At 41.9% G+C, this 20,505-nt stretch overlaps 1 protein-coding gene across 5 annotated transcripts; it reads right to left on the minus strand.

Annotated features, from left to right (window-relative positions):
• Window positions 1-2,757: 2,757 nt before the first annotated feature.
• On the minus strand, window positions 2,758-20,467 carry NUB1 (negative regulator of ubiquitin like proteins 1). Of its 5 annotated transcripts, none has more exons than XM_052807303.1 (15): window positions 20,423-20,467; window positions 17,009-17,126; window positions 16,760-16,921; window positions 14,627-14,685; window positions 13,952-14,022; window positions 11,770-11,952; window positions 10,192-10,280; window positions 8,661-8,767; window positions 7,597-7,783; window positions 7,127-7,234; window positions 6,809-6,961; window positions 5,710-5,856; window positions 5,350-5,445; window positions 4,399-4,591; window positions 2,758-3,450 (listed from the first exon to the last, which is right to left on the minus strand). In XM_052807303.1, exons 2-15 carry the CDS (start codon window positions 17,123-17,125, stop codon window positions 3,287-3,289), a joined length of 1,836 nt encoding a protein of 611 aa, XP_052663263.1. In that variant the 5' UTR covers window position 17,126; window positions 20,423-20,467; the 3' UTR covers window positions 2,758-3,286. The 5 variants fall into 5 exon arrangements, with proteins under 5 accessions (XP_052663263.1, XP_052663292.1, XP_052663253.1 ...); XM_052807332.1 differs by lacking the exon at window positions 20,423-20,467 and adding an exon at window positions 20,140-20,310; XM_052807293.1 differs by lacking the exon at window positions 20,423-20,467 and adding an exon at window positions 19,340-19,790.
• Window positions 20,468-20,505: the final 38 nt, after the last annotated feature.

Below are 20,505 nucleotides of genomic sequence, written 5' to 3' on the forward strand. Positions count from 1 at the left end.
ACCACCTCTGGGCAGCCTGGCCCACTGCTTGACTGCCCTCATAGGGGAAAGGTTTTTCCTTATATCCCCTGGGAATGTCAAACTCTGTTCTTCAGAGGAGAGAAGAACAAAACAGGAGGATTTATTGGGTGCTCTACATTTATCTTTCCTCCTTACGAGGCCCTGTCTGGCCTTGGTTTGCTGGGTTGTTAGTAGCATCGGATAAGCAGTCAAACTCAAGAAGTTCTCCCAGTCTTTTTCCAGGTTCATCCCCTCTGATAACCACTGAGCCATGAATAAACAAGGGTTCTTATATTTTTCTATTTGCAGATATAACTCTTTGTGGAACCAGTACAAAAATATCTAACCACATGTTTTTATTTTTATGGCTTTATTTATTCTGTACTACAGCAAGATAAAAAATGCTGTAATCCTTTTTTAGAATGGACTAATAAACATGTGGCATTTACAGACAACTGTCTATTTTTTATTTTCTTCTCATTTAGTAGGGATGTGGCTGGCTGCAGATGCACAGCAGTTAAGAATGGATGGAATATGGAAAAAAAACCAAAACCAACCCATACACTTTTGGAAACACTTGTCTTTCCCTCACTGCTGGGGCTGGAGTCAGGCATGCCATGGAGCTGTCCTGCCTCCTGCCAGTCACCAGACTGCTAGAGCTTGGTTTCCCTAGTCAGGGGAAGGGATGACCAGCCACAGACCAAAGCCCAGTCTTAAGGGAAAGCATAGACAACAACAAGCCACACGCACTGGCTCAGCGCTCACCGTGGTGGCACCCAAGACCCCTACTCTGAAACTGTAACACTGCATCATTGGGTCAGGCCTGTCACTGCTGCTACTTACCCTGCTTGCCTCTCCTGATGAGCAGCTTTGTTGGCTCTCACCTGGCAGGTTTCTGCATCCAGTAGGAAACAGCATTTTCATTATGTTAAATGCCTACCATGAGAGACTAATTTGGGAGGTCATCTGCATAGTATAGACTTAATTCCACTGTAACCTCTCAGTCTGGTCATTGCCAGCTCAGTACTGGCCCTGTGAGACATTTCTATGAGACAGTAGCTCTTGGTTGCTGGGGTGATGGCTTGCTATGCAGCTAATTTTGTTTGTATTTTGCTTATGAGGTCAATGCTAAGTAGGAGGCCTTTAGCAGAGATGGACAGAGTGAGTTGCACAGATGGTCTGGGCTATACTTTTTGTTTAAAACTTTGCACACAGTATGTTAAACACAAGAGCTTATCTGGCCATACAGCAGCTGCACATGGAATTAACAAATGGGTTTAATAGACATAGATCTCATAAAGAGTGGAATTAATGAGTCATTACCACTTCTGCCTGTTGCTAAACATATCACAGTATCTTTAAATACACAGTCAAAATTAACTTAAAACTTTTAGCCAGTGCCTCCTGCCCTGCTGATCACTTAAAACTGCACACACAGTTACTCAGGGGCAGCGCTGGCAGAATTACATCATTGAGGAATGGCTTCTCTGACAAGCACTGCATGTTACATTGCTAATTTTAAATTGCCCAAGGACAAACCTTCACTTCTGAAGTAGTCACTGCCAGTTTGCTACGCAATCCACTTCAAAGAGGAAAAATACTGCCTGTACAGCCCAACGCTGCCTTTGGTGCATGCGTAGGGGCTAGCATAAGGTAATGCCAGGGTGCCAGTAGGTTTGGGAACCCCTCTGGCTAACAGAAGGAATCAATTTGTGCTTTCCCACCTACTTCCTGTTAAAACCACATCCATCACTTTGTATGTTTCCAATTTTAAATTCTTTTGTATATTCTGGTTTTGCTCTGCATTTTGCCCAGTGGTTCCTCAGTGCTCACCTGTAAAGAAACAGCATACAATGGTTACTGGGGCTGGTTTTTGCCTCAGCAGCTTGTATTACTGGCTTTAGAAACACTTCAACCTTCTGGGAGGAGATACAAAACTACTCAATTTTTATAGCACTTGCCTTGATGATACATAAGTATGAAATACAAGTAATTCCTTAACAGCGTAATCACTCCCTGCTTTTTGCTGTCCTTGGCTAAGGTAGCCAGGAAAAAAAAATCCACTACTGAAGCCTATTAAGTCCATCCACTGGAACTGAGCAGTCATTTTGCAGGCCAAAGCTCTGCTTCCTCCAGGATCATGTTTGCCCTAACAGAAGTTCAAGCCCTCATTTCCCCACCGATAAATGCTGGGTAAGGATGAACTGTCACCAGACAGAAGGTTCATTTTCCAGCAGCTGCTGTTAGGCCTCCCTCTAAGCAGAGATCACTGCCAGTTCCCCCGTTCCCACCAGCTCCAGCACTGCGCCTGGAGCAGAGGGGAACGAGCTCCCTCTGCCGTGAGAATGACGTTATGGAAAACAAATAAAGCACGTTTAAAGAAAAGCTGACGAGCAGAGAGGGTAACTTCTGTTCCCAGTGGAGAGGAGTGCTTACATAGCAGAAAACAGGATGTTATAAAACACACACAAACCCCCCAACTATTTCTCCAGAATGCCGAAGCTGGGCACAACTACCGAACAGTGCCTGAACCAGGTTTTGTTCAACAGCTGATTAAAGAAAATCTTGTCTTCGCCACAAAATCCATCAATCTTTAAGCTGCACACCTGCAAGAGGTTAAGAGGAGCTGCTTGGGGAAACTGGTTATGTAGTTGTAAAATTAAATACCACTACACAGGGGCACAGGGGTCTGACAGGACAGGGCCCTGCCAGGTAGTTCCTACTTGTTTTTAAAACCAAAGCATAGAAAACTCCTCCTAAAAGCAGGAGCAGCACATAGTTATCTTTATTGCCTGTGTAACACCTGCAGGAAGTGACAAGCAGAACACAGTATAAATCCATGCACAACAGATATGTAAATGTCTCTTAGAAATCTTTCAGAAGAAAAGGAGAACAGTTTGAAAGTTGATACCTCTAACCTCATGAGCTAGGTTTCTGATTTACAAACTCACTTTTTTTTTTAAAGCTGGTATTTTAAAATGGTATAGAAATGCTTCTTTACTTGAATACTAAGTGAATTAACTTATTTCACAATAAAAATATAGTTTAGTTCTATTAAATTTTCTTCTGAAAATAAATGTTTCTATTTTTCTGCTATGACAATAAATTACAATGTATCACAAATGTAGGCTTTAAGCAGATTTATAAATAAGCAGGAATTAAGTGTTCCACCTATAGTTTAACAGAATTCAAGGCATTTAAGTAAGAGATAAGCTGAAGGTGCATTTATAATCCAAACTCAATTTGTCAAGGTAAATACATATAACTAAAGTAGATATAATGGGATTTAATGCTGTGGTACTTGTATATAGGATAAGTATTCATGAATGATCTGTTCCTCTTCCTCCAGTGTTAAATCCAGATAATCCTCTTCGTGTTCAGGAATATCCTCTAGGATTTCATTGACTGCATCAGTCTCCATGTCTTCATCTGTTGCTGAACTAGAAGAACCTTCCAATAAAAAGAAGCAGCAGCGAATTCACCTCTGAAACAAGTTGGTACTTTCCCTCTTTCATCAGCATGACTGCTCTGTGAGTCTCTTACTGTAAGACTACCTCTTATTTCAAGTGGCTCTGCAAAGGGTATTGGCAGGATGTCTGTTTTTTCCTACTATTTAAAGCTGTAGGAAACCCTTTAGTTGTACAACAGGGATCACTACAGCTCTGACAAATAACAGAAGGGAGAGAAAGTATGTGCAAGTTTCTTTGCTAAATGGTGAGTATCAATTATGGTTCTATCACATAAGGGACACAAGGAAGGAGTATGTGGTCAAATCAGCTGACCGTACAGCACAGATTTGGAATAAACTCCCTAGCGGTCAGAACCCACATACTGGCAAGCCAAAAAATCATCATTATCAGTGGTAGGTCCAGGGAACTTGCTCCAGCAACTTAGTACTTGCTCTCTGAGAGAGTACAGGCAGGGAGAGATTGGTTTGTTTTTAAAGAGAACTGGTATGAGCCAGTACAATTAGATGGGAGAAGCTAGAATTGCTTGTGGGCTAGAGAGGGCCACACATTCCTCACTGGGGAAGTGAGGATGCAGACACCCATGGCCTCCAGCCTCGTGTGCCAAAGCCACAGCCTGCTCAGCAGCCACTTCCTCTTAGCCCTTCCCAGGACGCCTCTGAAGGTTACCCTTTCTTGTGGCTGCATCTGTCTTACACACTGCCTACAGCTGATAGTATCCCTTATGGTCCCATATATGGGCTGTCGGGCACTGCAGGGGCTGTAGCTTACCTGGCTATTGGATGGCTTGCCTGTAACTATGTTACTAATAAAAGTAGTCTGGGGCATTACTCAAGGCCCTCTACCAGTATTTAAGGAGAAATCGCTTAATTGTTTTGTACAAAAGCCAGAAAACAGCCTTCCCTCTGCCTGCTGTATGCAACATCCTTACCTGCAGACTCTGTAGGTGAGTCCTTTGATGAAGTTGATTCTTCTGACAGACTGGACCCTTCTGGAGACAGCTGCAGTGATGCAGGAAGAACTCCCCCATAATGAGCAAGGGTCTGGGAAGCTAAGTGGATGTTGCCTTTAAAGACCTTTAAAGCTTGCTCTGCTGACTCACGGCTGAAACCCATATACATCAGCTACAGGAGGGGGGAAAAAATAAAAAAATCTGGAGAAATCCAAGCTCATTCAGCACCAGGGTCTGACAGGAATCTGACTCTGCATCTGACAGTCATTCTTCTTGCACAGAGGAAAGCGCTGCATGCCAGGAATTCCAGGACACTGACTCTGGTTTACTGGAACAGTTAACAACAGGCCAGTGACCTATTAAAGGAATGGGGATCTTGAAAAGAATCAAGAGCCTCTTGTTTAATATCAGACCAATTCTTTTTTCTGTTTTTCAAAAGGAAACTTCAAAGCACTCCAGCACATCAGGAGTGTGCACGTGCTATTTACTTTTTCTAGGCAATATAGTTTTCTTGCCTATCTGACATTAATTACATAGCCACACTAACTACTGAAAAGCTTTTCAGACAGCCTATGATGAGAAAGACACATTCCAACTCTTTCCCTTGTGCACTGCAATGTTTAGAGACTCAAATAAGTTCCCCATTTTCTGTCTTTTTTGGGGTAGAGCATTAGAGCGCACATACTTCTTCCCTCCACATCCATGCATGACAGGTTGGTGTAATGGGCAGGAAGTACACACAAATTACATTTTAGCCTGAGTGTGACTTCACCGTGAAGAGCAGATGCCAGACAGTGGAAGTGTGACAGCTTGAGTGCCATGGGTCAAAGAATACTTAAACAAAGCTGTACAAGGAAGATTTGGTGTGTTTGAAGGCATAATTCAGAAACAAGACAACCAACTCCTAAGAAAGCAAGCGGTCTAACTTACTTGATCAATACTTTCCTGGGAAACCTGAAACTGGTCCATGGCCACAGGATCATGATCATCATCTTCCAACAATAACTCTGGATTGTCAAGAATAAACTACAATAAAGCAGAGAGGGATCAGAATAGAGCAACAGAGATATAATGGTCCTTGGCAGGGGTATGTATTTAGCTCAATAGTTGATATAAGCAAATATCAGCCAACTTAAGTGATATCCAATTCATCAGTTCAGTCATTACAGTTCAGAAAAATAGCTATGAACTAACAAATACAGACTACAGAAAATAAGAATCTGCTAAACAATAAATAAAAAAAGCAAACAAGTTTTTTGTACGAAAGTACTACTCCTAAAGATTACTTACCTGAAAGGCTTGGTCCAGGTTTCCCTGTGTATTATGAAGAGCTACTTGAGCAGCTCTCTCTGAATAGCCCATACTTTTCAAGGTATTTATGTCTTCCAGTCGCTGCCTTCTTTTAGCTCTCTCCTCCCTCCGTATCTGTGCCTTTTCCTGCAAGAACACAGCCATTACAAAGCTCATTGTGCATGGGAATCCTTCAGCCTTCCCCTGTGCATATAGGGTTACTTCAAGTTTGAATCTCTTGAGGAAAAGGGATTTTTTAATTTTTTTTTTTTTTTTTTTTAAAGTACAGACTGTGGTGCCAGACACTTGTTACTAAATAAAGTTGTATTTCCATGAGCTAGCACTGTTGCCATACTTCCGCTCTACAGTCTCTGCAGATCGGATCTTATGCCATCACAGCTATTATAGGCCCTGTGTGGTGAGTGATAAACCTGTTTGGCAGATGGGCCTGTAGTCAAGACTTGCCAAGGACACACAGTCAGAACTGGGCATGTAGCCAAGGAGTTCTGTTCAGCCCTTCTCTCAGCCATCTGACTCTTCCATCCACATTTCACTGTCTGAAGTCTAGAAGTGCCACCTCAGCTTACCAAACATGACTTAAGGCACTTCAGATCTGGACAACACTGTCTTCACTTCAGCACAGAAAAAATCCTTCTCCCCTCCTGAATCTTCCAAGTCCAAAGCCGTAATACAGTGTAGCTTGATGGTCACCCTCATAGCACTTTATTGTGCAGCCTCTTGGCATTCAGACCACCCAAGCCCAGGGGTGATAGCTTGATCATGGCATTTTTATTCCCATACGGAGCACTGCTGAGTAGCAAACACTGGTGCAAAGTCTTCCTATGCGCCTCTGTGGTACAACCACAGGTCTTTGGCTCTCTCATCCCATCTATTTTGGGACAGAGCTTCCCTTGTTGTATTAAGTTTTGGTTTCAAACTTGCGGCAACAGATGTCAAGCTGTCAGTTACACTAACAGTGCCAAAGTAGGATGATCAAAGTCCTTAATTTAGCACCATGTTGCACTAGTCATACAAAACATGATCTTACAGACACCCCAACTAATATGATCCTTGATTTAATACTTTCACTGCACCATACCTCTCTCCTGTTGGTGATAAGATTGGCAGCATGCTCCACATTCCCATGGCATGCTCGCAGGGCAAGGCGAGCTTCCTGTTCGGAGAATCCCAGGAGTGACAGGCGATGAACTTTATCAGGATCTATGGACAGCTCTTCATGTAAACGAGATGCCTGGGTATAGAAAGAATAAAATGATATTACTTACACTGTTGCTAACATACAAAGAAAAAAAATGTTTCCCCATTTTTCTGAGAAACCAAAGAATAGCTGCAAGACAGAGCCCAAACACAGGAGCTAGTGTGAACAACTCAGAATTTTTACCTAATGGTGTCTTACCTTCTGAATATACTCAGCAGCCTCCTTTTCTCTGCCACTGTGATAGTGTCCTATCCCTTGAAGGAGGTAAAGCCGTAGAAATAAAACCTTCTCACGACCATAGCTTCCCTAAGAATTGTTTAAACAAGGCGGGGGGGGGGCACATGGGTAGAAGCATATGGTAGAACATCATTATCAACAGAACACTTTACACATTTAAAGAAGACATAGTGACTAATATGTGACACTTAGTGTGCAGATAAAGTATCACATCTAAAACACTGATGATGTCTATGCATACAAACGCACATTTGCCATGACCTTTGCATCAGATCCAATGCTTTCACTATGCTGACAATTACACAACTAGATTACAGGCTGAGGACGCACGAGAAAACTTTAAACTTCTGAAAGTCAGTCTTGTAATACTTGAACAGTAACTGAATACATATAGAAAGAAGGCCACCCTAATTAAATCAAAACCGGCATACTTTGATGTCAATAAGTCTTTCATGGTTCTCCCCATAGCACCTCTGGAAGCATCTATGTGCTGTGGACAGCTTTTTCTCTGCATCATCCAGGCAGTCCAGCTGCTCCAGGCGGAAGTAGCACCACACTATATCCAGCTGCAGTACTGCATAATTATCAACAGTATTCAGCAGTTCTGTGCTACACTCACTGGAAAACAAAACAGTTATTGGTCTTCTGGGAGGGGCTGTTTTTTCCACAAGCTTTTTAACACTAACGAAACAACATGCTATAAGTATGCATACTCACATATTTGAGAAAGCACACACTTCATATTTGAGGTAGCAAACTGAGGTCAGTGGAACTTTAATAGAGCACTGATCCCCCATCACATTCACTAATACATGGGGCACTAACGATAACACTAGATCTCAAAGAATTATACTAGTCACAACTCATTTTGTTACTATTTAAGACAGCATCTCTTTAAAAGCAGAACAGAATTAAACCCTGTGTAATCTTTAAAAGGACAGACATCAACTGTCTTCCTTACTGCATGTGAACACACCGAGTCCTGTGCCAGTCTCCTTGCACACACATACACACAGATGAGAAACAGATGGGGATAATATTACTTTTGGGGATCGCAAAAGAGCAATTTAGGGCTCTGACTGCTGACAGGAAAGTAGTTTACCTGCAGAAACCCTGATATGGTTACTGACCTCAGCTATCCGCTCCACCTTTTACAAGAAATTATTACTTCACAGGAGCAATTGCAAACAAGTATCCATAACTGTCTCTCAAGCTAATGCAATTTATAGCCTAGTACATGAATATTGACAGTTTGTTTATGTTGATATGAAAGATTAAATTGCCCAGTGGCAGTATCTGTTTCAGCTGTCCTACATGAAGCCACCTGCCACTGCAAGTCAGAGCCTTTGTCTGCCGTCTCCCATTTGCAGAGGGGTGTGAAGTAATCCCTGGCAAAACAGGCCCTGATTTATATGCACAGGTACACCTAATGCTGTTCCTGTATTTGGTTGACAGTAAAGGAAAGAGAGACACAAGAACTCAAAAAGGTTCTTACCAGAAGTGTTTATCAGCATCCAACAAATATGGCAGGGCTATTTCATATTCCTTCTTCTTCATTAAGGCTCTGCCCTTCTCATGATAACCCATTGCTAGCACAAGTGCCTAGAAAAACAGATTGAGACTTCCTTTGCACCTACCTGACTCACTTTTATAACTAAAAAGAAATACCTAGATAATCCATTAAGAGCCCTTGTTCTTCCTAGAAAAATACAATTGTATCAGTTCTGCAAGAGCAGTACTATTTCACATTTTTCTCATCTGCTAATGTTAAAATATTGTCTAATTAAAAGCAATGAATGTTACTGACACATGAAATGTCGCACCAAGTTTATTTTAAGAATGCAACCCTAGATAGATTTTCAATGATGAGTGATAAAAAGCTAAGCATTTTTCTGGGTTCTACACTTCCTAACAGCATCAAATTTGTGTTGCTTTGCTATTACAACTATCTTGTAAAATCTAACGATTTACCTCCTCTAAAACCTCAGAACCAAAAATTTGATTTTGAATGTGGCCAGAAAACACTCTAGTTCCTGCAGTATGACAAATGGAAATGTAAATAATATTTATGGATAGAAACAACCTGCAATATTTCCTCTCACCCACGTTCAATAGTGAATGATGAAATCTTGTGCACTTGAACATTTGATGCTTTAACTCTTAAGGTGAATTACTACTTTCAGCACTTCATCAGAACAGCATGCATTGTGAGAACAGACAGTTGTTATTCTAATCATCCAGAAACTCCAGATGATGCAGAAAACACAGAATGCCTCAGAAGAGGCTAGGGCAGCAGTTTGCACACCTTGGGGCCTGCTCGTTTCTTCCCGAGGTATTTTTTTTTTTGTTACTGGGTATAATTCCAAGTATTTGTAAAGATTTTTATTTATCTTCAGAAAATCTAGCAATCTTAAAAAGGTAGCATCTATCACTATTCTTCTGCTTCAGCAGCCAACATCAGGTATGTCACTCCTACTGTAATTCAATCCATGTACCCAACCAAAGACATTTTCAGTTGAGGATGTGGAACTTTGTGGTGAATTTGTCAAAATTTGTGGTGAAAAAATTTAAATTTGAGAGGGGAGTGCAAAAGATCTCAAAATTATTTTAAAAGAGTCCGATTGAGAGACTCATTGAGTTTCCAACTGAAACTGAGGCTTAATGAACAAGTTATTTTCATGTTGTTCTAGGGCACCCAAAATTTAAAATAGGTGCTAGGATATAACAAAAGTTAAAGCTCATCCTAAAACACAAAAATAAGATATGGACCACACAGGGGTCAGTGCAAGATTAGACCTGCAATTAGATCAGCAGTCAGAGGTCTGTCTCCAGATGACTGAAGTATTCCCAATTGTAGAGTTCTACTTCAATGTTATTTAAAAATTATTTCTATTAAGCAAACTTCTACTGGACCCAGGGTTACATCCCCCAAAAGTCTGACTGTATTTCAATCCCATATTTGAAACGCTTCATGAATCAAGCTTTAAAAAGCTGTCTTAGTAGCTTTATAAGATACTTTTACCTACTTTTTTAGCTTGAGGAGGAATCTCAATTGACCTTCCAGTCTGATTAGCTATGTCTAGATATGGAACAGAATCTGGATCCAAGTACTCCTCTGAAATATAAGAAAAAACAATTTGAATTGTAAGTACCACCTTCAACAAAGTAACTCTGCTGTTGTAAGATTATGTCAGTAAGTACATGGTTAAACAAAAAAGCAAACAAACAACAAAAATCAGGATTACATATAAAGGCTGCATCAGTGGTTTTTTGGACATGCCAGCCAACAATGGCCCTGATCAAACACAATCATCCAGAAATTTAGACACAACATTAAGCTACATGAATTATGAACAATTTTTTGCAGAAGACAAAACATCTACATTTTAAATGATGTAACATTTGAAATGCTTTATCAAATAAAGCATACAATATAAAGAAAAACACAACTGAGCACAGTTGATAAAACAGAAAAAAATAGCTCAATGTTTTCCTTTCCCTATATCTTTAATGCTTACAACCAAGCTATCAATTTTGTCTTCACTTCCATCTGATTTAAAATGAAAAGATGCTTTTCTTATAAACAAAAGACAGTTAAGCAGGAGTTTGCTAAGATTAAAAGCTTCTGCACTACATTTTTTCTCAGATGAAACAAAAGGGTTGTTAAATCCTTCCTTCAGAACCTTCAGCCTGTGAGCCCATTAGGGACTGCACTCTATACTTCGGCATTGTACTATAACTAACAGTTAGTGGTAAATACCTTAAAGAGGCCCTATACAGGATTCAAGGGCTGGGGTCTAAATTCCCCCTTAAATCCATAAAAGGAATCACTTCTTTCATTTGTTCAAAATCTGATATTATAGTAAAGAAACAGGCTGTCACTGACCCTTAAAAGAAGCTTTGTTCAGGTATTTTTGCATTTGGCAGGAATTCATTCCATACTCAGTTTCACAGTTCCTTGTTTATGGATTTTTGAAATAATAAAATAGAGAAGTGATTTAAACTCACCATCTAGCAATGTACAAACACAACCCCATTTTGAGAAACTATTACTGTTAGATTGACTACATCCCTTTAACTTAATCCACAGTTGCCAGCAATCAACATCAAATGCAACGAGAACAGAACAGCCACATTACAGATGAAAATGATAAGTGAGCTGCTCTGCACAATGAAACCATGGTTACACACAGCCCTATCTGAGGTAAACTACAAAAAAGTGTTTAATGACTTATAATACATTATTCTACTGTGCTTATGTCTACAATAAATTTAAAGCCTGTTCTCAAGAGTCATCAGTCCCTTAACTGTCAAGTGCCAACTAAATAATAATTGATTCATATTATATCCTTCTCAAAGTGCCAAATGTTTTCTAGCATTCTAGTTGTGTAAGAAGAGTTGGGAGTACAAGAGGAAGTTTTAGTCAATTTAAAATCCAGTTTTCAAGCAGGCAGAAACCTAGAAAAGTATAAATTGAAATCCAGCCACAGTACAGGCACTCTTCTATGTTGAGAGTCCCCTGAGAAGATAATTTTTGATGCGCAAGAATTAATGAACACCCATCTGCCTCCACCCCACAAAAAACCCCTAACAAACCCCCTTACCTCTCTCTGCTAGAATTTCTAAACCCTTCTTAGTTCTTTGCATCTTGTCATTTATTTCTTTTTCTTTCTTGCATTGAAGTTCTTCTTCCTGAACTTTTCTTTTAGTTTCCTCATCACTCTGTTCCAGTTGAAGTACCATCACTTTCGCATTGTGTGTTACACCCTGGTCTTCAAGGGTTTTGCCTGCAAAATAGAGTATGATGAATAAAATTCAAATACTCTGTTTGTGAAGACAGACCGTTTTACATTGTACTGCCATAGGGCGGGGGGAATCCAACACCCACAAACAAAACAACCTGAACAGCCCCTTGCCTTACTCGTACTGAAGAACGACAGTAATTACTAGACTCAAGAACCCAATCAAAACTCCTGCCAATTACTGACATATTCAGTAGATACTCAGAAATTAGAATCAGGCTTGCATCTTAAGAGAGCTTTTTAAATAACTGGTATGTTTCTTTACTTGCTTGCTTTTTTCAAATCAAAAATATGATTGTTTCTATTTCAGTTAATTATCTTCAGGCAAAAACTGCAATAACAAAAAGTCCAGGATCATACATTGCAACAGTAACAGTACAGAGGAAATGGGAACTGAATCTGAGTTCCTGTTGTCAATTCCATCACTCTAATTCTGACATATTCTAAAAGAAAAAAATGTCAGATGCTTAGGCCATCAATAAAGAAGAAGCTGTTGTCATCACTTCCCACAACATGTCTGACAAGTTGAACATGTGTGAAGCATTACAAAAGGTTTTTGGATGTGCTATTATACAATATGGGTTTTGAGGAAATTTAGGGTTTCTCTTAAACATGCATTTTAAGCGTTTCAACACTTGAAAAATGGATTTTCAACATTTATTACAGGATTCCTATAATTGCTCTACTTCTATCTAAGAATTTTGATCATTATAATTTATTACATTTCCTGTAGAGCAGAACCTGTGTATTGGGTTTGTGTGGCAAGATTTTGGTAGCAGGGGGTTGTAGGAGTGGCTTCTGTGAGAAGCTGCTGGAAGCTTCCCCTATGTCCGACAGACCCAATGCCAGCCGGCTCCAAGATGGACCCGCCGCTGGCCAAGGCCGAGCCCATCAGCCATGATGGTAGCACCTCTGTGACAACATATTTAAGAAGGGGAAAAATGTGGCGGCAGGCACAGAAACTGCAGCTGGAGAGAGGAGTGAGAACACATAAGAGAAACAACCCTGCAGACCCCCAGGTCAGTGAAGAAGGAGGGGGAGGAGGTGCTCCAGGCGCTGGAGCAGAGATTCCCCTGCAGCCCATGGGGAAGACCATGGTGAGGCAGGCTGTCCCCCTGCAGAGCAGGGAGGTCCACGGTGGGGCAGATATCCACCTGCAGCCCGTGGAGGACCCCACGCCGGAGCAGGTGGGTGCCCGAAGGAGGCTGTGACCCCGTGGGAAGCCCACGCTGGAGCAGGCTCCTGGCAGGACCTGCGGATCTGTGGAGAGAGGAGCCCACGCTGGAGCAGGTTTTCTGGCAGGACTTGTGACCCCGCGGGGGACCCACGCTGGAGCAGTTCGTCAAGAACCGCAGCCCATGGGAAGGGCTCATGTTGGAGAAGTTTGTGGAGAACTGTGTCCCGTGGGAGGGACCCCACGGTGGAGCAGGGGAAGAGTGTGAGGAGTCCTGCCCCTGAGGAGGAGGATGAAGCAGCAGAGACAACGTGTGATAAACTGATCGTAACCCCCACTCCCCATCCCCCTGCACTGTTGGGGGGAGTAGGAGGTAGAGAATTCAGGGGTGAAGCTATGCCCGGGAAGAAGGGAGGGGTGGAGGGAAGGTGTTTTGAGATTTGTCTTTATTTCTCATTACCCTACTCTGGTTGATTGGCAATAAATTAAGTTAATTTTCCCCAAGTCAAGTCTGTTTTGCCCATGACGGTAATTGGTTGAGTGATCTCTCCCTGTCCTTATCTTGACCCACAAGCCCTTTGTTATATTTTCTCTCCCCTGTCCAGCTGAGGGCGGGGGGGGGGGGGGGAGTGATAGAGCAGCTTTGGTGGGCATCTGGCATTCAGCCAGAGTCAACCCACCACAACCTGACAAATATAATTGCTATTCCTTGGGAATTTCTGAAATTAACAGAGTTGCAAGAAATTTTTCTTCTGAGAATCAGTAAACTAGAAAATTACCACAAAAGTATACTCAACTAGAGATACATACCCAGGTCAAGCTGCTTCTTATTTATGATTATTTTGATAGCATTTTCTTTTAATGCATGTTCCTGTGCTATCCTGTGAAAGAGATAATTTCATCCATGAATATAAATTTCTAAGGCTACACAGTATTTCTGTTAGAATAGTAATAAAAGTAAAAAAATCAGTATGCTCATAACTGGCTTAAAACTTTTGCTATAAAAGGCTGCTAGAAGTAAAATAACATCATCAGAAAGCTTTGTATACCACATAGGGGAAATCTGGGATACAGAAAGGGAAAAAGCAAAGCAGACAGAAAAGAATCTAATTTTATTAGGCTTAAAAACACAAAAGGAAGACAAGCTAATGTTTGCTGTTTAGAAGACCTTCCTAGTTACAGACTTAGAACACTGATCACTAGTGCCTTCTCAGGTACTTGCTGGGGATTTACAGAGAACTATCTTCCACAGTTGCAACTTTCCTGTTTTCTATCTGTTAAACCACAGCTTCTTACATGAAGAACTGCCCTACAGGAACACTGGACATCCTATTCAGACATACTGAACAGACATACATGCTAAAAAAAAGCTTAAATCAAACAACTAGTGCTATGTTTGTCTTTTTTTTTTTTTTTTTTTTTTTTTAAGTACTGTATGATAGTACACTATCTCATTAGAGAAGAACCAAGGGTGATTACACTTACTGTGATCTGAGCTCCTTGCCTGTGATGAACAGGTTAGTTTCCAGGGGGATTTTTCTGCTCTGTAGTAATTATATTGGGTGGGGGAAAGGAGGAGGGAAGGAAAAAAGCACGATATCAAGATACTTTGGACATTTTCTTAATTAATTGTTTTACAATAACTACAATTTCTTTTTCAAATAATAGCCATGTTAACGGGGTTATGGTTGGGCATACATATTAGTAATTTCTGGGCAGGGAGTCTTGTACTTGCTATATTGTGCTAAAAATAAGCATTATAACAGAAGAAGATTCAGAATTAGATAAATCTAAATTCAGAACCAAACAATTTAAACTGACTAATTTAATTATGCACTTGCAATCTTAACTCTGCTTTGTAATTATGCCACTCACCTGTGACTGGCTAAGTTATCATTAATTCCTATTAGTGTCTCTGGTCCCAGATTAGATAAACTGGAATTTTAAATTAATTAATTCCCCTATGCCCAATAGCATTATAAAGAAAAATTATGAAACTGTTTGTTTTAACTGCATGGCAATCACTTAACACCCTCTACCCTTTAGCCCATCGCATGCCTTGTTAATTATTTTTCACTACAGGAGAGAGAACAACTATGATTGTGTGTTGTGTTTTTGCAAGTATTCAGTAAAAAAAAAAAAAGAATAAAAATAAAATCCTTCTGAAGCATCAGTCACCATCTAAGATCTTCTTCAGAAAAAAAACCCCAACCAACATTGCCCTTTTCCAGAGTGAACATTCACTTCTGCTGCTGCTAAGATGACTACAACCTTTAAGTGCCCCTCAATAACGAAGCTCTCTTTCACTGTTATCAGAGTGGATGAAGACATACCGTATTGGGGAAGATGCTGCTCCTGCACATGATCAAAACTAGGAAGTGATTGGAGATTGTTGTGCTTGCTAGAGACTGTTTTTAAGTGCAAAATATTCCCTGTTAAGAGGCTTTATATTAGTGAGAACCTAACCAAGGTCCTGCTCTCTGTCCTGTGACCAACCTGCAGACCACACTTCATATCCATATGGTTGAATCCTCTCAACCTTCAAAGAAGAGCAGCTGTATCCAAAATTCCCTTTGATATCAGTCCCTGGCCCATGTTAGCCCTCACACTGTGCCTGGGCATTGCTTGCAGGATACCACGGGGTCTGGGCTAAACTACATCACAGCCGATGCTGACAGCATGGATGTCCATCAAACAGTGGCCGGCCTGTCCCCAACCTGTGTTTAGCTGACTAGGGTAGGTATAGCCATCGAATTTGGTATGGTGACGAGTTTGACACTGAGTTCATTAGATTCACATCATTATTCTAGAATATTTATGCATGAAACTAGAGGTTGAAGCCTGGCTTTAAAAGGGCAAGACTTAATTCAGTTTTATCTTTGTGAAGCTTTTAGGAGCCAGACTTAGAGAAAACAGATGAGTACCATCACGATAGAAAATCCTGCTTCCCATTTCCAAGTTGAAACGCTGGACATACCAATTTTAAAGTAAGTTTAGTTAGCTGCCTGGACTAGAATAGTTACACGAGGATAACGTCATCACTAAGAACATTGCCACATACCATGGTTAAAAGCTAAAGGAGTTCTTTTCAATGTCATCAGCCATACATGGCCTAAGATGACACCAAGTTCAAGTTGCTTATTGGATTTAAAGGGAAATTTTTTTAAAATTAAAGCTGTCATTTAAACAAAAGCTGTGGTAATACAGTGATATTCATATGCTAATTCAACTTCAGGTATTTTGCATCTAAAAAAATACACCTGCTCTTTACTGCTAGTGTGAACAGTCACATCAGAAGGAATCAAACTGAACTAGATAGACACTTAAATCTAATTTACTGTTCTTCATTGAAAGATAATTCCTCATTACATCCTAAAGAGAAGACAGTTACTGATCTCCCAATATTATATTCCTTTGCCATGATATTCCCACATACCTGGGAAGCTGAAATATACCTCAGTAACTCCCTCCACCCCCCATATTTTAGATACTCAACACAGATCTCATACAAAACAACTGAAAAAGTTTAATAAGTGAAAATATTTGCATTAGACATATGTAGAACTCAAAAGGCCAAAGTAAAGCTACTTATCCTGACTTTTCTGCAGTGTCACTTACTTTTCTACGAGGCAGATATATATCAAGTCTCGCAATCCCAGTCACTTTAAAATTTTCATTTCCTGTTCCACGCTCAATTGCTTTACACCGTATTTCTTCAAGCATATTCTCTGTATCATTCTCATTGATATTCAGCTTGGATGAGTATTTTTGTACAAGCTCCTAAGAAAACAGCAAGAAAAACTGGGAAAATGCACCAGCAGTATGACATGGAAGACACATGGTATCAACTCTAGAGAGAATATTTACCTTCATCTCTTTACCAGCTGCTTTGTTTTCATTTGTGTATGGTGGTTTCCATAGCTGAATTTTGTCCTCTCTTAAGCAACTTGTCAGTTTTGCTATTAAATACTTCTTTTGCGCCATTCTTTTAAAACAAAACCACAATTGTAAGGGAAAAGAAAGAAAAATAATCAATATTTTAATATAGCTTTCCTGTACTAAGATATTGTACTTTTTCAAGAAATCTAAGTGACATTTCTGAATTCTGCAAAAAAAGTCAAGTATAAAATGCATTCCATGCATTTCAGTGGGGAGGGGAGCCTGAATCCAAACCATTATAAAAAATTGGAAAGCGGGTGAAACCTGGATTAGAGCAGGGATAATTCAGAAGTCCCCTGCTTTGAAGCTTGCCACTTCAAGAGAAATTAAACCTCTTCCTAATCCCTCATGTGAGCTGGAATTGCAGGAGTTACCAATTCATCAAAATACATGATTCAGTTCTGCCCTGCCCCGGAAAGGATGCCTCAACCCAACCCCCCTCTAAAACATGTCCTTGCTGTACCTCTGCCTTCCTGCTTCTCCCACTTCCCTACTTTAACAGCTCTTCTACACCAGTGGATGGTTGAACACTCTTTGGGAAGACAGAAAAGAGGTGTCAAGAGAGGACATCTCAGAACCCCAAGCTCCACCAGGAGAAGACCATAAGGTAAGGTTCACAGCCCCCCAGCAAAGCAAGATTAGCTAGAGCACAAAGAGCTAAGAGCAGACAACGATCTACACCTCCCCTCCCCAGTCTCAACCACCTGTCAAGCAAACAAGTTTAATAGTATCACAAAATGCTATTGTAAAATTCTGGTATCACAACAATGAAATAGCAGGGTGTCACTTTTCATAGTCCAAGAGACACTCTTCCCGCTCCCACTGCAAAGCTAGAAAAGACACGTGGGGCACAAGCAACATAAAGTGCAGAGGCTGAGATCAGAGAAGTATACTGTAAATCTGCACCAGGCATTAAAGTACCCATCACTGGGGAGAAGATGACAGTGAGGTGAGTTTAGGTTGAATTCATCACCAAAAGTTATTCTCATTCAGCTCAGAGACAGTAGCAACCACTGAATCAACATGCCCTTGAAAAAAAACCAAAACAAGAAATAGGGAAGGCAGAGAGGACAAGCAAAGGCAGATGCAGTGATCTCAACTGAAGAAAAACCAAATAAAAATCTATGTGCATATTAAAGCATGGGAGACTTTTGGCTCTTGGACACTAGGACACGGAAGAAGATGTCCTTTAATTTATAGAGAAGCATTTAAAATGTTGGCATATATGCACTAATGTTGCCATTGAACTTTTATTAATCAGTTTCACTTTTCTTTCAGTGCTATTTCCTTTTCTCATTCTTGTTTATTAGCACATAGCTCTCAGGAGAAAAGGGGACAGAAAAGCAGAATCAAACATTTCTATCCATTTTTCCAGTTTCAAAGACTGTTCCTTGCTCAGAAAACCACTATATAAGAGCAAAAAAAATGCAGGCAAACATCCAATGTGTGATAAGTTTACTGGTTAACTTTACCTCAACCCCAGCTTTATCGAGCTACAAAGAATCTTTGAAAGCTGCAAAGACAATAGTCTCCTCTAAAGAGGAGTCAGAAGGATTAACTGAGCAAGTGGATGGTTTAACAGTCCTTCCTGATGGATTGCTGTAATTTGCATAACGTCTGTCCAAACTAGGAGAGAAAACCACGGGTTCTCTTTCTTGCTGGGATGATGTTGTTGGCATCATTATTTTAGGGCCAAGGCAAAACATGGCCTTTACAAAGCAAAAAGCAACGAACATGCTCAATTTTCAAAAGATTGCATAGAAGTTATTAATGCAGCCTTCCCCCTTTTCCAGAACATGCCAGGCAATTCTCATGAACAACCTGTGACCATAGTTTTCCCACTTTTAGGTTATGCTAAAGAACCACTTTATAATTCTACTTAACATTAACTCAAGAAACAAAAAGGTAACCCATGGCTTTGGGGCATCCAGATAAAGTCTAAAATTGCAACCTACACTTAAGACTACGAATTGTAAATATGAGTGGCGTTTATAAACTGGTCATTCATCTTTCTGTCAATACTATTTTATAGTTTTGTAAGCTTGTGATTTCTTACTAAGCTATTAAAACAGAAAACACCACTGGGGTCTCCAATTAAACTTATTCTTTCCAACCCTCTATTAAAAAAAAAAAAAATCTTGCTTTCACAAGCACAAAAGCTATCATTTTATATGTAACACTTCTAACATTTATCATAAATTCCTATTTCACCATAACTAAATTACAGAAGTACCCTTAGCAAAAACATCTATGACTTACTTTTCCATCAGCCAACACCACAAGTGCTCCTGACACAGTTTCAGGAAGAGTGTAAAGGGGCTTTCTCAAAACTAATTTGAGTAAACAATCAGGGGGTATTTCCCAGGGGCCGCCTGGAATGCAAGACCGACTTTTTGTAGCTAAGTTGTCCTCCTCCAAAGCCAGCTAGTCTTACAGATGACATAAAACAGTAAGAGAAATAAGGTTCAAACGCCCAATTTTTGATGGAAGGAACAGAGGATCCTCGGAAGGATTTACTAATAACGCAGTATGCACCGATTTTCCCTAAAGACAAGGAGGAAAGCTACCTGGTGCAACTACGGTACGTTCCTCCACGGCTAAAGGAGGGCTAAGAGACCGAAGCAGCATCATGAGCAAAGCCACGACCCAGCGGCTCAGCGAAAGGATGGCAACCCGGACACCGCCGGCCCCAGCCCGGGGTGCCCCCAGGCCTCCCCAGGAGCACATCCAGCCTCTCCCCTACCACGACAGGGCCGAGACCCACGAGTCACCGCTGTCACCAGGGGATTCCAAGCACGGCCCCCGGAGCCACCGCCCTTTCCAGCCGCCTCCAAACCAGGGCGGCCGGGGAGCTTTCGGGCAAGCCACAGCAGGAGCCTCCCACGGCGGCAGCGGGGCCGAGGACAACCGGCCCCCGCTTCCGAGCGGGCGACCGCAAAGCGGCAAGCGGCCAGGCCGAGCAGGGCACCGCGGGGAAGGGCGGGGGGGGGGGGGGGGCGGCCTGCCGGTGGGGCGCTCCCCGGCACAGCCGCCGCCGCCGCCGGCCCCCGGGCACCCACCTGCGCCCCGCGGCGGAGGCCGGGCCTCGGGGCCCAGGCAGTCTCCGAGGGGAGCCCGGGCCCTCACGCAGCTGCTCTCCCCGAGACCCCTTCACGGGGCCGGCGCCGGGGCGTGGCGGGGGCCGCCCTCCCCTGAGGCGACGGAGCCGGCGGCAGCCGGGGCGGCACCTCGGCCCCAAGCACCGGCCGGGGGCGGCGCGGCGCGTCACGTCACGTCGCGTCGCGCCGTCACGTCGAACGTCACGTCGCCCCGCCCCCACCCGCGGCGCTATCGCGCGCTTACCTGCGCACCCGCCGGCCAGCCGCTCGCCTTCCGGGGGGGGGGGGGGGGGGGGCGGCGCGATGAGCGGGGGGGCGGGATGAGCG

Source organism: Harpia harpyja, chromosome 1 (genome assembly GCF_026419915.1).
Source record: "Harpia harpyja isolate bHarHar1 chromosome 1, bHarHar1 primary haplotype, whole genome shotgun sequence".
Classification (NCBI taxonomy): Eukaryota; Metazoa; Chordata; class Aves; order Accipitriformes; family Accipitridae; genus Harpia; species Harpia harpyja.

What these genes read in the sequence shown, in the direction of transcription:
- NUB1 (XM_052807293.1), bottom strand. An exon ending in TATATCTGCCTCGTAGAAAA is followed by an intron (nt 14,686 to 16,759) that starts GTAAGTGACACT and finishes TAATTACTACAG; the next exon opens with AGCAGAAAAATCCCCCTGGA. An exon ending in CCCAGGAAAGTATTGATCAA is followed by an intron (nt 4,592 to 5,349) that starts GTAAGTTAGACC and finishes CCCCTCCTGTAG; the next exon opens with CTGATGTATATGGGTTTCAG.